This window comes from Pollicipes pollicipes, unplaced genomic scaffold, assembly GCF_011947565.3.
Source record: "Pollicipes pollicipes isolate AB1234 unplaced genomic scaffold, Ppol_2.1 Scaffold_6686;HRSCAF=7923_pilon_pilon_pilon, whole genome shotgun sequence".
NCBI lineage: Eukaryota > Metazoa > Arthropoda > Thecostraca > Pollicipedomorpha > Pollicipedidae > Pollicipes > Pollicipes pollicipes.
Window position 1 is genome coordinate 25,349,145 of NW_023596921.1, and position 14,374 is coordinate 25,363,518.

Sequence of the window (14,374 nt, forward strand, 5' to 3'; positions counted from 1 at the left end):
CCACCCAACCGGAGCAGGGTAGCAAAGTGTTTATGTTCATCGTGATGCACGCCATCATCTCTCTGCGCGTAGCCCCTCGGCTAGGCCTATATATACCCCGAGGCGAACGTCGTAAGTATGTTATTGACGAAATAGCTCCTGTTCATCTCTATCAAATGGCAAATCATTTCGCGTCTTGTGTTTTTGAGCTTACAATTAACGTACTCAAAATGATATAGCAAATGTAAGTAAATCACCAACAAAAAAGTACTTATCTGATGACGCGATGGAATGCATACTGCTGTTTGTTATGCACTCTTCTTAGGGATTTAACTTTTTTGAAAAGTTCTTCTGTCCAAAGGAACAGCATCATTGCTTATCTTATCTCAATATTTTATTACACTTTGTGTTATATTTACCAACAGCAGGGTTTTCAAGTATACAATGAAGAGCAGGGAAATAAATATCTGGTGTAAAACGTGATACCGTCACTATTTCAGCAGTCAGGTTTCGTCATGTGGATGTGAGCGTCGTTCCGCGATATGAGATTGACTCGGACGATTCGTGTTAATTCGCGACGAGGTTACAGGGAGGAAATCGTGCCGGCAATGATGGTGTAGTGATAGAACATCAAGACAGGTCACCAACTTAGAATAGTTCGGCGTTCAGCCTTGAGCTGCGGCGACTGACGACTGGATGCCATTTTTCACGTCGGGGTCTGCGTGGCGGTGAGCACATTGAAGCTGTTTTTGCCACTTTCCTGCATAATATGCTTTGAAATACTTCAGTCTGGTGTACTGTGATCAGAAAAGAAAAATCGTCGTAGAATATTGTTGGCATTCCGCAGTGCCGCCGCCATTTTTGTTTGTAGTGTTTTGGAATGCGACGATTCATGTGCACCGCGAACGAACGTAGCGCGATCATTTATTTTGCGTTCTGTTTCCTGTGAATTTAAGAACCGGAGTTTATTGTCCAAATTTGTTTTTCATGTGCCATAAGTTTTTTGTGTGTTCCCTAGCAGTATCTTTTGTTTAAAAGAAGATTGGTTGTCAGCATTAATGTACCACTCGATATCAGCATGGTGAACTGACCTCTGCCAAGTGATTATGATGTGGAAGTTTGCAATTTGGCCAGCTTGTGTCATCTTTGAGCATTTTAAGCCAGCTTGAGCTTAAGAAATTTCTGCCAATGTCTTAACTTTTGGCAATACCCAATCCCAGCTTGGCAAGGTGTTTCTTAGCTGTGTTATTATTGAAAGGTGTTATTCCTGTCATTGAGTTATTTGAAGGGCATGGTGAACTTGCATGTAGCACATGGCAGCAAGGGTTTAGGCATAACACTTAAGGATAACATAAGGCTAGTGGTTTCTGGCTGTGCAAACTGGAAGCACAATTTATGAGTACACTGGGTAAGAAGCCCAGTTTCTGAGAAGTCTAAACAAGCCAGCAGTAGTCCTGAAACATTTTCAAAGTCAAGGGTTTTTAATGCACTTGGCATGGTTTTGCCAGAGTGCAGCAAATATGTAAGGTCAAAAATCACCCATGGCCAAATGTCCAACTGCATTCTAGTCTGAGTGAGCACTGGTAACATTGTGGTGTGATTAAGCACTGTCTAAAGCATGTATTATGTAAGTTTTGCTTGTGTTTTTGCCAATTTTTCTGATGGTTAAAATGATACTTTATAAATGCATTGGTTTGTAGATAGATATCAAATTCTTATGCCATTTATTTCTTAGGCATCAATTTTCAATAATATGTCATCCTGTTTGCATGCAACACCAAAAGTGATGGCTTTGTATAGCTGGATGTGACATGAGTTCCTTACTTGATGCTGCCACCTCTTGGAAAGCACAAGTAGCCACCAAACTCCCCTTACACAAGTGTGGAAAGCTGCACCTTGAGTGCCTAGTTAGGAAGTATGCCCATCTGTCCACCAGAAGTTCCCTAGTCTGTATAAGCTGAAGGAGGCCATCATGGCTTTTGTCATGGCCTCATAGGAGGATGTGTTACTGAATGCCATAAGTAGCATTCATGAGTCAATGAAGGGTCTGAATGGGGTGGTTTATGCTGACAGCCTATTCAGGCATATCTATTTTGTATACTTGGCTTGTCAAAGCAACTAGTTTTACATATTGATGTTTCTGATCTGGTAATGTGATCAAACAGTTATGCCAAAATTTGTCACGCATGATCTCCCCGTCATTTCCATTTAGCATGCAAAATATTTTTTATATGCTTTGAAATTTTCTTGAAGAGATGTAACCAAAGCTGTGAATATTTTTGAATTACTTACAATATCTGAAATTTGGTTTTGGCTCATGGGGAAAGAAAAACATTAAAATAATTCCTTCCAGTGAGAACCAAATAACCCAAGTAAGTGCAATGCATTGACAGCTGGCACTAGAGGACATTCTTTGGCAGCAGATGACAGTGCTATAGCTGGTCTCAGTGATTGCCAAGGACCATTAAAGGTTGGCTGCTTGCAATTCTTAAATTTTTTACCTTCTTAAGTGCTTCCTTCCTAAGCAGTGTTGGAATGTCAAAATATTTCCTGGTAGCAGGGCACAAAATTGTCCAAGTACTGTGGGTCATAACAGCTTTATGTAGGTTATCTTTGGGGGATGAAAGTACAAGGAGCAGTGCTCAACAAAAGCATGACTTTTCAGATACAGCAATTCATGTAAAAGCACTTTAAATGAAAGGAAACATCAGTATTAAACACTGTACACTGAAACAACACAGTGTCATTCTCCTTACTATGGAAGACGTGCATGTACATTGGTTTACAATTTATGAGAGGCTCTGTGTATACACCCTCCAAAATGGAGGGTTATTACACATCAGGCTTATACACTCTCCAAAATGGAGCGCGACTTCACACTGGGCTTGTACACCCTCCAAAACGATACACACAGCCAGACAAAAATGGTGCACAAAAAAATGCAAATGAACATGTCACAGATTGCCACCTAGTCATGCTCCACCACAACCACACTACTCATGCCCCACCACGGTCACGCTACTCATGCTACACCAGCTAACTGGTTTTAAAGACAGCTTAACATCCATGCCCTCCACCTTCCCACTCCTGGTCAAGACACAAGGCCCTGCATGTCCCACCCAAACAATAGAGGCAGGCAGCACTCTTAGCCGATTTACTGACCCAGCGCAAGAACTACAATGCGGGACAGACCCCTGCAGGCCGGCCAAAAGGGATCAGAGTCAGTCTTTCTGCTGACTCCGGCAGATAATGCAAGGTATTAATGGATTTTGTTGCACTTTAACTGATATTGCGAAATGTTATAATTTTTGTTGCAATTCTTTGATGTTTTTGTCCTAACAAACCCTTCTCCTAAACCTGTCTGGCTGTTTCCCAGCTTCTTCTTCTTAACTTGCCTTAACTCTGAACAAGGTTTGATCTCACTTGTACTATTTCCAGCATATAGAGTTGAAAAGGTGCATTACTTGCTGTCATGGATGCACACTCATGGCAGAGTAGTAATATTTATAAAATATATAGATATGCCCCTTGGCATGTTTCATTTGATGAGCATAAGCTTGGGAGCATTTGTTTTGGCTTAAAGGAGATTGTTCACACAGAAAAGTGAAATAAATCTTTGCAGGGAATGGATTCCAATGGCAATAATGTTTGAAATGATGCTTCCAGGTGAAAGAAAAAATGGCATCCAGAGGAGCTCCACAGATAATGGTCTTTCGACCCACTTATGACGAGTTCAAGGATTTTGCAAAGTACATTAAATATATAGAATCTCAAGGTGCCCACAAAGCTGGAGTTGCAAAGGTGGGTACTGCGTTCTTTTTTGTTTGGTCTACCAAGGAACCATCTACCCACTTTTTTGTGTGTGCTGAATAGGTTACTGGCTTTGGCCATCTGTATTCAAGTTGATATGTGACTGATATTAAAGCTGAAATTACTGTTTTGGACAAGTCTTACACAAATGTGCCATTTTGTAATGTGTATAAGCCATCATGTGATGTGCCTTCCAGGTTTTGGACAAGTCTTACACAAATGTGCCATTTTGTAATGTGTATAAGTCATCATGTGATGTGCCTTCCAGGTTTTGGATAAGTCTTACACAAATGTGCCATTTTGTAATGTGTATAAGTCATCACATGATGTGCCATCCAGCATTGTAGTCTTGGGAGTATAAGGTAAAAGAGACTAACACAGCAAATGTTGCAGATCATTCCACCAAAAGACTGGGTTCCAAGAAAAGGAGGACTAGACATCAATGAGATTGGAAACATTGTTATCAAAAACCCAATATGTCAGGTAACTACTGATAAGTCTTCAAGTGCACAGCTACAAAGGTTCTCTTAAGTGTTTTGTGCTTTCCATGGGGAATGGGTTTGGGCAATTGTCCAGGCAAGCATGTGGTTGGATGCTTGTCAATTCATTCTTTATTGATGATTCATCTATGCATTTATACCTTTCAACACAGATTAACTTCGTAAGATGCATTTTGGTGCAAGCTGTGGTGTTTTCGCCTGCTTCATTTCGTGCAGCTCGCCTGCCACCATCCGCCATGTGGTTAACTGGCCATTTTCACGTGCAGGTGGTGACAGGGAGGCTGGGGTCCTACACTCAGATCAATGTTCAGAAGAGTGCCATGAATGTGCAGGAATACCACAGGCTGGCCAACAGCCCCACCTACCAGACGCCGCCACACGACAGCTTCGAGGACCTGGAGCGCCGCTACTGGAAGAACATCACCTATGTGTCGCCCATCTACGCGGCGGACGTGTGCGGCTCGCTCACCGACCCGGACTGTGATGTGAGTAGCGGGATGGCGCGAGCCCGCGCTGTCCGGTCGGCGAGCGCGCGCGACTCGCTCACTGACCCTGGCTGGGATGTGAGTGGCCAGGTGGTGTGAGCGCGCGCCGTCCGGCCGGCGGCGGCTGGCGGCGTCCGACGCGGACGCAGCCAACAGCCAGCGCCGGACCATGTCCGGCGCTGGCTGGCGGCATATGGTGCCTCATGACTCCTGCACAGGTCTAGGATTCAGGTAGTGCTGCCATGCATTGCTCATTTGTGTGCCCTTTTTGTACTTCCATTCACAGCTTCCTGAGGTGTGTGGTACAATTGAGGGCTGGTAGGTTAGGTTATAACAAGTTACTTGCCTGCTGAATGTTCGAGAGCATGTCTGGTGATGGATTTGGTGACAGCAGAACTCTTGGCAAGGATGTTCAATTTTGCTGAGGTGCTTGGTCTTTTAGCATGTCACCTTATTCTATTATGCTTTCAGGTTTGGAACATAAACAAGCTTGGGACTGTGCTAGACTATGTGGAGGAAGACTATGGGATCAGCATCGCTGGTGTCAACACTGCCTATCTTTACTTCGGAATGTGGAAAACTACTTTTGCCTGGCACACAGAGGACATGGATCTCTACAGTATCAACTACCTGCACTATGGTGCCCCAAAGTCATGGTAAATTCCCTTCACAGCATTTCTGATTGTGGCTCATTTCCTTATCACGAGGTTCTTGGCTGCCTTTCAATATATGTATCATGTGGCTTTCAATTATCAATGCACCTGTGATGTTAACTAGCAACTGCCTTCATGGATGTATCTTGTATGTGCCTGCCAATCACGACAGATGTCGTCGTCCTGAGGAGGTCGTCCCTTGTCACCAACCCTGCGCATGACTCCGTCTGTGGCAGAGGTTGGTGACCCCCCCCCCCCCCCCCCGTCCCCGTCCCGGCAGGTACGCGGTGCCACCGGAGCACGGCCGCCGTCTGGAGCGGCTCGCCGTCAACTTCTTCCCCTCCGAGGCGAAACAGTGCCCGTCTTTCCTGCGCCACAAGATGTTCCTGCTCAGTCCACAGATACTTAAGAAGTACTCCATCCCATTTGGCAGGGTGCGTTGGCATTGGGGTGGTGGCACTCATTAATGGTTGCAGGCTGAGTGAGTCATGCCTGTGTGACTGAATGGACAGGGTGGTCGGTGGTCATGGTCATTGTGGTCATCATTTGCAGCAGATGTTAAATATGATGTATTGTTTCTTCATGAAGATCACAAGAAAGCTACCTGCTTTGTGATAAGCATTCCAGCTGTTTGTGTTGCTAGAACACATGTTGACCCAGAGCCACAAATATACATCTGTGGCGATTGAGGGTGAAACTCAGTGTTGTTGTATGGAACGGCTTTCAACAGACTATTGACAGATCACCTGGCATTACAGTTTGATGCTGCAGCCATTGGGGTATTCAGGTGATGAAAGACATCCATCTGTCTCCACAGATCACGCAGGAGGAGGGTGAGATCATGATCACCTTCCCCTATGGCTACCACTCGGGCTTCAATCATGGCTTCAACATTGCAGAATCAACCAACTTCGCCTCAGAGCGCTGGGTCGAGTATGGCAAACGTGCTACCCTTTGCCATTGCAAGTAAGTGTAGACCATGGGCTAAAGCCAACAAAGCTGGGTCAAGTACAGAGGACCATAGTTGGTGTTCATCTACAGGCTAATGCTGCGACTGTCTGTTTGTGGACATCTGCTTTCTACTTGTGATAAGGTTGGGATTTTCTCTCCCCCTCTTTCTCTTTCTCTTTCCAAATATCCACTCTTCTGGGAATTTAACTCTGCAATGGGGCGTTTTTCGCTATGGTTCACCCAACGCGAAGTGTGGAGTCTGCATCTAATTGTGGCAGCAGCAGAAGCCTGCCTGTGGTGGCAGCAGAGGTCCGCCTGTGAATAATCTGACTGCGCTCCTGACTTGTGCTGACTCTGCGCCTTCGACGACGCGCCATGCTGCCGGCCGCCGCCGTCACCCGCCGTCGGCTGACGCCCGGACCGCCCGCCCGGCAGGGAGGACGTGGTGCGCATCAGCATGGACACGTTTGTGCGGCGCTTCCAGCCGGAGCGGTACGAGCTGTGGCTGGCCGGCAAGGACATCGGCCCCCACCCGGAGGATCCCTCGCGCAACACGCCCGCCAACCTGCCCACGCACGCCGACGTGCTCTGCAACAAAAAGTGAGACTCTCGCGCGCACATGCTGTTGTTGGCTGGTGGTTGGCGACTGCCTTGCTGAACTCATAGCGAACACCCAGGCGCGCTCATAGGGCACGCCGAAAGTCACTTTGATTTTGAGCATTGGTACGGATTGGTTGCAGCATAGTGTCTATGTCACAGGGGCTTTACAATGTGCTCAGCTCCTGAGGCTATGTGGGGTTGCCTGCTCCTCACCCTGGCAGAAGAACGGTCACCGCGAGCAACGGAGCTCCGTATCTCTGGCGTCAGCCGTGTAGCTTAACCAGTGCACTGTCTGCAACCCCGCGGCTCTGTGTAACAAGGTGTTTTTCTTCATAAAAGCTGTCCTCAAATCTCATTAGTTTGCTGGCCTTATCGACACGTTATGTCGACACTGTTGACGTGCCATATCAGCTGCTTGTGTCACAGCAGAGTGAACTACCCTTATTCGAGCGGCCGATTGTTTTGCTGCCGGCGTGCGGTGGTCACGGCCCCGCGGCGTGGTGTCGGTCCGCCCGTCAGCTGGCCACTGACGGCTCTTGCTCTCGCCAGTGTGGAGGACCAGGCGAAGGTGACGGCGCTCATCGACTCGCAGCAGAAGCGGCACAAGCGGCACCCCATCCACAAGCGCAAGGGCGCGGACGGCGCCGGCGGCGACAGCGAGCAGCAGCTGCTGGCCATGAAGGCGCTGTACAGCCGCGCCGACCAGTCCGGTCAGTACACGCGCCCGAGGCGCGGCGGCCGTCTGACACCGCTGCTATCTGGAGATTGTGACGGGCCAGAGTACACAGAGCAGTGGTGTCTCTGATTCGGTTATGCTTTTAGGTAAAACATGTTGAAATGTTTGAGGTTGTTTAATAGCTCACGGTCGGGATTACATAAAAATAAATTTGTGCACACTATTGTTAAATTAAATGTTCAACATAGATGATTATGTTGAATTTGTATTTCTCATGGGGCATGAATACAGCTGGCGGTGTACTTTTTGTTTGCATGTTATGAGGTTTGCTTTTGGGAATTACACAGTGCAGAAGCTGTGCAGTGATGGGGTCATTAGAGTCAGCTGGTCAACGTTGTCCGGGAACATCTGGCATTGCAAATGGCTAGCAAGCAGGGTTTCAGGGAAAATGTCAGCTTCATGGTGTGATTGCTGTCCAATTGATTATGTTTGTTGCTTTGTGATTCAGTGGGCTCTCTTGTACTCACACTGGTCTGACGGCAACTCACTGTGTTCTCCAAAGTAACGCTCATCCTGGCCAGCTGTGTATGATGACGTTCTTCTTCACAATCCGCCTGACAACTGTCCTCTTCTCTCAGACGAGGATGACGGCGACGACGCCGACGACGACGAGGAGGAGCCGCCCGACTGGGAGGACGAGGGCCGGCCAAGGCCCCGCCGCGCCGGCGAGCGGCCCTTCCGCAAGCGCACCGCCTGGGAGGCGGAGCTGGCAGCGCCGCTGGACCCGTTGCATGACCCGGTGGTGGCGCTGGAGCGGCTGCGCACCGGCGACATGCCGCGCCCCGAGCCAGACGAGGTGTGCCGCGCGCCGCGGCGCCGCCACCTGGTGCTGGGCGCGCGCCGCGTTACCTACGAGCCGACCGGCGACGGTGCGGCACTCCGGCAGCGGTTGGTCGCCATGATGAAGGAGCGGCGACGGCGACGCGTGGCCGAGGGCAGTGCCGAGCTGCAGCTGGCGCTGCAGCAGGCGGCCGACCAGCTGTCGGCGCTGCTGGACGTCACCGACGAGCAGCGCCGACAGGCCCGCGAGGCCGAGGCGCAAGAGGCGGCCGAGCGCGAGGCGCGCCGCCTCCAGGCTGAGGAGGAGGCGCGCCGCGCCCGCGACCAGGAGAAGGCGAGCGTGATGCTGCCCACTGGCGAACCCGGACCGGCGGCCACGCTGGTGGCGTCCGGTACGGAATTCCGCCCGGGCGAGGACGCCCCGGCCGCCAGCTCGGAGCTCAAGAAAGCCGTCAAGAAGGAGCCGAAAACGTCCGCCTCGCTGGAGGAATCGCGTCTCAAAGAGGAGGCAGTCATCCAGGAGATTCTCAAATCGATGCGTCAGGAGGCAGGCATGGAGCCACCCGAGAAGAAGTTCAAGATACCGAAGAAGTCACGGAAGCCGTCGTCACCGGGGCGGCCGGCGCCGTCTACGAGCGGGAGCGCCGCTGGCGAGGCGTCCACGCAACTGGCGCAACTGAACGGATCCCACGGCACGTGGCCCAGCGACGCCTGGCCGCCGCCTCCGCCGGCGGCCGACCCCGCCGACTGTCACGCGCAGCCGTCTTTTTTAGCGGCAGGCACTGGGAGGTGTCAGGAGGGCCTTCCAGTGCGCGCTGCGGTGTCGGCGACCGTTGCACCTCCTCTGGCGCGCCGGCGGCGGCTGACGGCCGGCCTGTTGCGCCGGCTGGCGACGCTGGTGGGCCACCGCGGCCAGCCGGCGGCGCGCCGCGCCCGGCTGGCGCGCCTGCTGGCCGAGCCCCAGCTGCCACCGCTGCTGCGCCGCGGCCTGGCGCGCCTGCTGAGCCAGTGCGACACCTCGCGCCGCCCCGGCCAGCCCAGCAGCACGCTCACGCCGGCCAGCAGCAGCGCGAGCTGGCCGGGCGGCAGCCGCACCTGCTGGCCGCCGGACCGGCAGACGCTAAACCGCGACCGCCCGGGCAGCTGGACGGTGAGCGCCCCCTCCCTGGGCTGCTGGAAGACAGGCCCTGGCTCCACGGCCGGGGACTGGCAGGGCCTCAGCACACACATATCAACGGACAGGGAAACGGCTTCGCCCAGCCCGCCCACATGGGTGGAGATGCCCCCGCTCATCAGCCCGAAGGTCGAGTGGTCAATTCGCACTGGCCTGGCCGCGGACGGGGAAGAGATCCGGCGTGGCAGCCTGTCGGATGCCCAGGCACTCCGTCCTGGCAGCCCCAGGGGCGAGGGGACTGCCCGGCTTGGCAGGGTCCCGGTCGAAGGGACGACCCAGCCTGGCAGGCCATTGGACGGCGGGATAATCCTGGCCGGTTGGAACACGGTCGAGGTGAAAACGGAGCGCGACAGGGACTCGAGCGACGGCAAGACCCAGGATGGGATGGCCAAAGATGGGGAGACGATCCAGCAAGGCAGGGATGGGGCTGGAGGAAGGACCCAGCGTGGCAAGGTCCCGGACCAAGGGACGATCCGGACTGGCGAGATCAAGGACGACGGGACGAGCCAGCATGGCAGGGCAACGGGCGAGGGCACCACCCGGCGTGGCCAGGGCGCGGACGAAGGGACGGCCCAGGATGGCAGGGTCCCGGACGAAGGGACGACCCGGCATGGCAGGGTCCCGGACAAAGGGACGACCCGGCATGGCAGGGTCCCGGACGAAGGGACGACCCGGGATGGCAAGGTCCCGGCGGAAAGGACGATCCAGGATGGCATTGTGAAGGAGGAAGAGATGATCCACCATGGCAAGGTCAAGGAAGAGGAGACGACTCATCTTGGCAAGGTCAAGGAAGAGGAGATGACTTATCTTGGCAAGGTCAAGGAAGGGGAGACGACTCTTCGTGTCAAGGCTCAGGCCAGGGACACGGTCGAAGGGATGACCTGTCTCGGCAAGATCGAGGTCAAGGGGATGACTCACCCTGGCTGGGCGCCAGCCGAGGGGATCCCCAGGCCTGGCAGGGTCGCGGCAGAGCCAAGGCCGTGCCCTGGCGGGGCGGCCGAGTCGACCCCGGCTGGCACCACCCCCAGCCCGGTGGCGGCGGCGGCGGTGGAGACTGGCGCGGTGGCCCCCACCGGCCCGACCTTCGGCGCCCGGACGAGCTGGGACCGGAGCCCGGACAGTGGCGCGATGCCGGGTGGGGGGCGCGAGGAGGCCGACCGCCGCACGCCGCTGCCGGCCGAGTTGGCGGCCCGGTTCGCGGCTGGTCGCACGCCGGCCGGCCTGGTGGGCGTGTACCGCTGCCGGCCGCGGCCGCCGCCAACGCCTGGCCGGGAGCCGAGCGGCCCGGCCGGACTGCCGCCGATGGCAGCGCTCTCGCCGCAGAGGGCGCGCCTGCTGCAGCAGCTGCTATCCCAGTTGCAGCGGCCGGCCAGCACGACATGTGGCAACACCTCGCGGCGGCCACGGGATTCTGGCAGCAGCAGCAGCAGTAGGGCTGAGACCGAGGTGTCGTCGGCGGACTCTCCGGCGGCGCCGCCAGACCCGCCGTCCGTCGGCACCGAGGCGATGTCCCGCGGCACCGAGTCGCAGCTCGACGCGGCGCCTGCGGCGGCTCCGCTCGCTGTAGTGAAGACGGAGGAGGGCGGACCCGAGCCGGAAGACCAGCCGTCCGTCTCCGGCCTGGAGCTGATCCACCAGGCCATGATGCAGCTGGAGGGGAGCGCGCCCCGGCGCCGGAGCGGCGGCGCCGTCAGACAGTCGTGGAGGAGCTGCCCGGAGGCCAGCGAGCCGGTCGCGCCAGCGACGAACGAACATCAAACGCTGTCCCCTGCTAGAGGCGACGGAGAACACGTGGGGACTTTCGGCTCGGGGGATCAGCAAGCAACGGAACTGCAGGCCCTAGACCCCGGACACGACAATAATAGTATGCAGGTACGTAATTCTCTACTGTTTGTGTCCGTTTGTTTCAATTGAGTTTGGTTGTTAATTCGTTGGAGAGCCAGACGTGACTAAAAGCTGACATACGCCAATTGCGCATGGTCACAAACTCCGAGCGTGTCTAAACCGTACTGGCATTCGCTTACAGTGGCATCTAGCATCCATTTCTTGGCTAGATCTGATATGGCATCTAGCTAGATCTGAATACCGCGTACGTCTGTAGCGCCGCGTGGGACTGCCTGACCGCCCGCCTGCCGTCTGTGCCCAGGATCCGGCCGACGGGGCGTGGCGGCCGCCGTCGGCCGACTGGGCGGCGCCGCTGGCGCAGCTCTGGTCTCCGCTGGGCGCGCCGCGACCGGCTGCCGTGCGCGACCACAACCGGCGGCTGGGCCAGCTGGCGCCGTACTGCGCCGTCTGTCAGCTGGAGTGGCCGCCGACCGACGGTGGCGGCGCCAGCCGGCGACAGGGCGACACCGCCGAACGCCACGGTACGGCCGCCCGGCGGTGCAGAGCGCCGAGGTGGCGGACCTTAATGTGGACCTTACTTAAGTAGAACATAGGTTGTCCACGATTATTTTCGGTGTGGTTTTGTGATCGATGGCTATGGTGCGGTTTCGTGATCAAGTGGGTCGATGGAGCTGACTGACCGAGCATGGTGTTAAAATAAGTGGCACACCCATTTATAGAACTCAGCACTGACGTGCCTCTCAGACAGCTGACCCTCGGGGGCGTGGGCTGTTGTCCGCGTGTGGTGCCGCGCAGCGCCCTGACGCCGTCGTGTCGCCGGCGCCGGCAGGGGAGGAGCGCCGTCTGGTCTGCCGCTTGTGTCTGGTGTGCGTGCACCCGCGCTGTTGCGGTTTGCCGGACGCGGCGCAGGACGACTGGACGTGCCCGCCGTGCAGCCGAGCCGACCCGGTACGTGGATGCGCCTCCGGGCCTCCCAACACCCACCCCTCGGCTCAGTGGAGCCTGTCCAGACGGCCAGATCGGAGTGCTGCGACGCGGCGTAATGGGCGCAGTGAGGCGTCTCTCAGGACGTGGCTTAGCCATGGTACTTGAGCTGCCGCTTCCGTGACGTTACCCATCTGTCGCTGTGCTCTCGTGCTGTCAGTCGTTACCTCGGCCGGACAGCCTGTGTGCTGGCGCAAGCTCGCGTCAGCGGCAGGCTGGGCACGCCGGTCGTGCGTGTCATGTTGACGCCAGTGACGCGTGCGCGCGCAGGCACAGGACGCCGACTGTCAGCTGTGCTGCCTGCGGGCGGGCGCGGTGACCCTGGGCGCGGACGGCCGGGCCGTGCACCTGGTGTGCGCTGCCGCCCTGCCGGCCGTGGTGGTGGCCGGCTCGGACGCCGGCGCCGCCACCGTCACCTTCAGCCCCCAGCGGGTAAGGCTCTTGTGGATGGTATACCGGCGAGCAACGGTATACCCTGGTGATGTACTGCGTGCGTATACTGAGGCGTCGCAACGATCTATGTGTATGGTGGTGACCTTTTGCTCTAGCTTCGGTCCACATCGTAGTCTTTTTATTGCTGGACATGCCCGATTGCTCACAGTTGATCTGCACGTTTATGTTTGATTCAGAAGTTTCTGTGCTGCCCGTCTGGAGTTGACCACGCCCCACCGTCCTGTCTCGCTCTGACCACGCCCACCGCCCTGTCTCGCTCTGACCACGCCCACCGCCCTGTCTTGCTCTGACCACGCCCACCGTCCCATCTCGCTCTGGCCGCACACCACCGTCTCGCTCTGGCCGCGCACCACCGTCTCGCTCTGACCGCGCCTCGCCGCTGCTTGGCAGCGGTGCCACTACTGCCGGTCGAGCCGCGGCGCCGGCGTCCGCTGCGGCCGCGCCGGCTGCCCGGTGCTGCTGCACGTGACCTGCGGCCAGGCGGCCGGCTGCCGGTTCCGCTGGCAGACGGGCGCGGCGTCGTATCGCGTCACTTGCCACCAGCACGCCGCCGGCGGCCAGGTGAGCACCCCAGATGGCGGCGGCGGCGGCGGCCGAGACGCGCCAGTGCACCCTGAGCCGACGTCGGCGGACTGGCGCCGGCTTTCCTTTCCACACTGGCACAGAGAGGCGGGCCGGGGCCGGCCGTCCGCCCCGAGAGTCGAGGCGCCCGGACGGCCGGCCCGCGCCCTACACTCGCCGCGCGCCGTAAAGGGCACGTCCCATGCTCGTCGCTTCTGTTGCTGGCGCTTGGTCGGCTCGGCCTCGTTGTTCCGTGTAGTGGCTGGCTCGACCCCGCATACCGCTGAGTATGCTGCTCCGTTTCCCTGCATCATTTCGGATCTGTTCGTTCGTGTTGTGCGTCGATCGCTCTCGGACCCGGGCGCGTGTCGCGGGCGGGCCCGGGTGACGCGGCGCCGGCCGCTCGCCCACAGGACGCGGCGCCCGCCGTCGGTGACCCGGTGTGGGCGTGCCACCGCGGCGGGGCCTACCAGCGCGCGCGCCTGCTGCGGCTGACGGCCGACACCCTCTACACCATCCGCTTCGATGACGGCTCCGTCAGCCGCGACACCTACCCGCAGCACATCGCCGTACGTAGGCCGGCCGTCTCCGGCGCCACGCGGTCGCCTGCTGGCAAACCCACGCCATCGTTCGTGGCAGGAACGGCGGCGTGCGCCTTCGGGCTGCTGCTGTCTGCCCCTCTGCTCTGTGTTGGCTGTGTCCATTATCTGTGGCTTGGTGTTAGCTTGTAGCGCCTGCACGCATGGCAGTGTCACCCTTCGCTCGATGGTCCGTAGAGCTCGTCGTGTGTGTGCGTGCGTGTACACCCTAGCCAGCCGGCTTCTGACCAGCTGGACGCGGTGCCCTGCCACAGAACTTCGACT

General features: G+C 56.5%; 1 protein-coding gene across 1 annotated transcript in view; it reads left to right on the forward strand.

Annotated features, from left to right (window-relative positions):
- Positions 1-487: 487 nt before the first annotated feature.
- The window catches only part of LOC119108101 (uncharacterized), a 14,842-nt gene continuing 955 nt past the window's right edge, over positions 488-14,374 (forward strand). Inside the window, exons 1-14 of the mRNA XM_037231678.1 lie at positions 488-707; positions 3,646-3,780; positions 4,183-4,272; positions 4,556-4,774; positions 5,246-5,430; positions 5,708-5,861; positions 6,245-6,393; positions 6,814-6,978; positions 7,528-7,688; positions 8,293-9,358; positions 9,638-10,892; positions 10,992-11,391; positions 12,343-12,461; positions 14,365-14,374. The exon at positions 14,365-14,374 is cut by the window's right edge and continues 110 nt beyond it. Of these exons, the coding sequence (XP_037087573.1) occupies positions 3,658-3,780; positions 4,183-4,272; positions 4,556-4,774; positions 5,246-5,430; positions 5,708-5,861; positions 6,245-6,393; positions 6,814-6,978; positions 7,528-7,688; positions 8,293-9,358; positions 9,638-10,892; positions 10,992-11,391; positions 12,343-12,461; positions 14,365-14,374 (4,096 nt within the window). The 5' untranslated portion in view covers positions 488-707; positions 3,646-3,657. The remainder of the gene's footprint in view (positions 708-3,645; positions 3,781-4,182; positions 4,273-4,555; positions 4,775-5,245; positions 5,431-5,707; positions 5,862-6,244; positions 6,394-6,813; positions 6,979-7,527; positions 7,689-8,292; positions 9,359-9,637; positions 10,893-10,991; positions 11,392-12,342; positions 12,462-14,364) is intronic.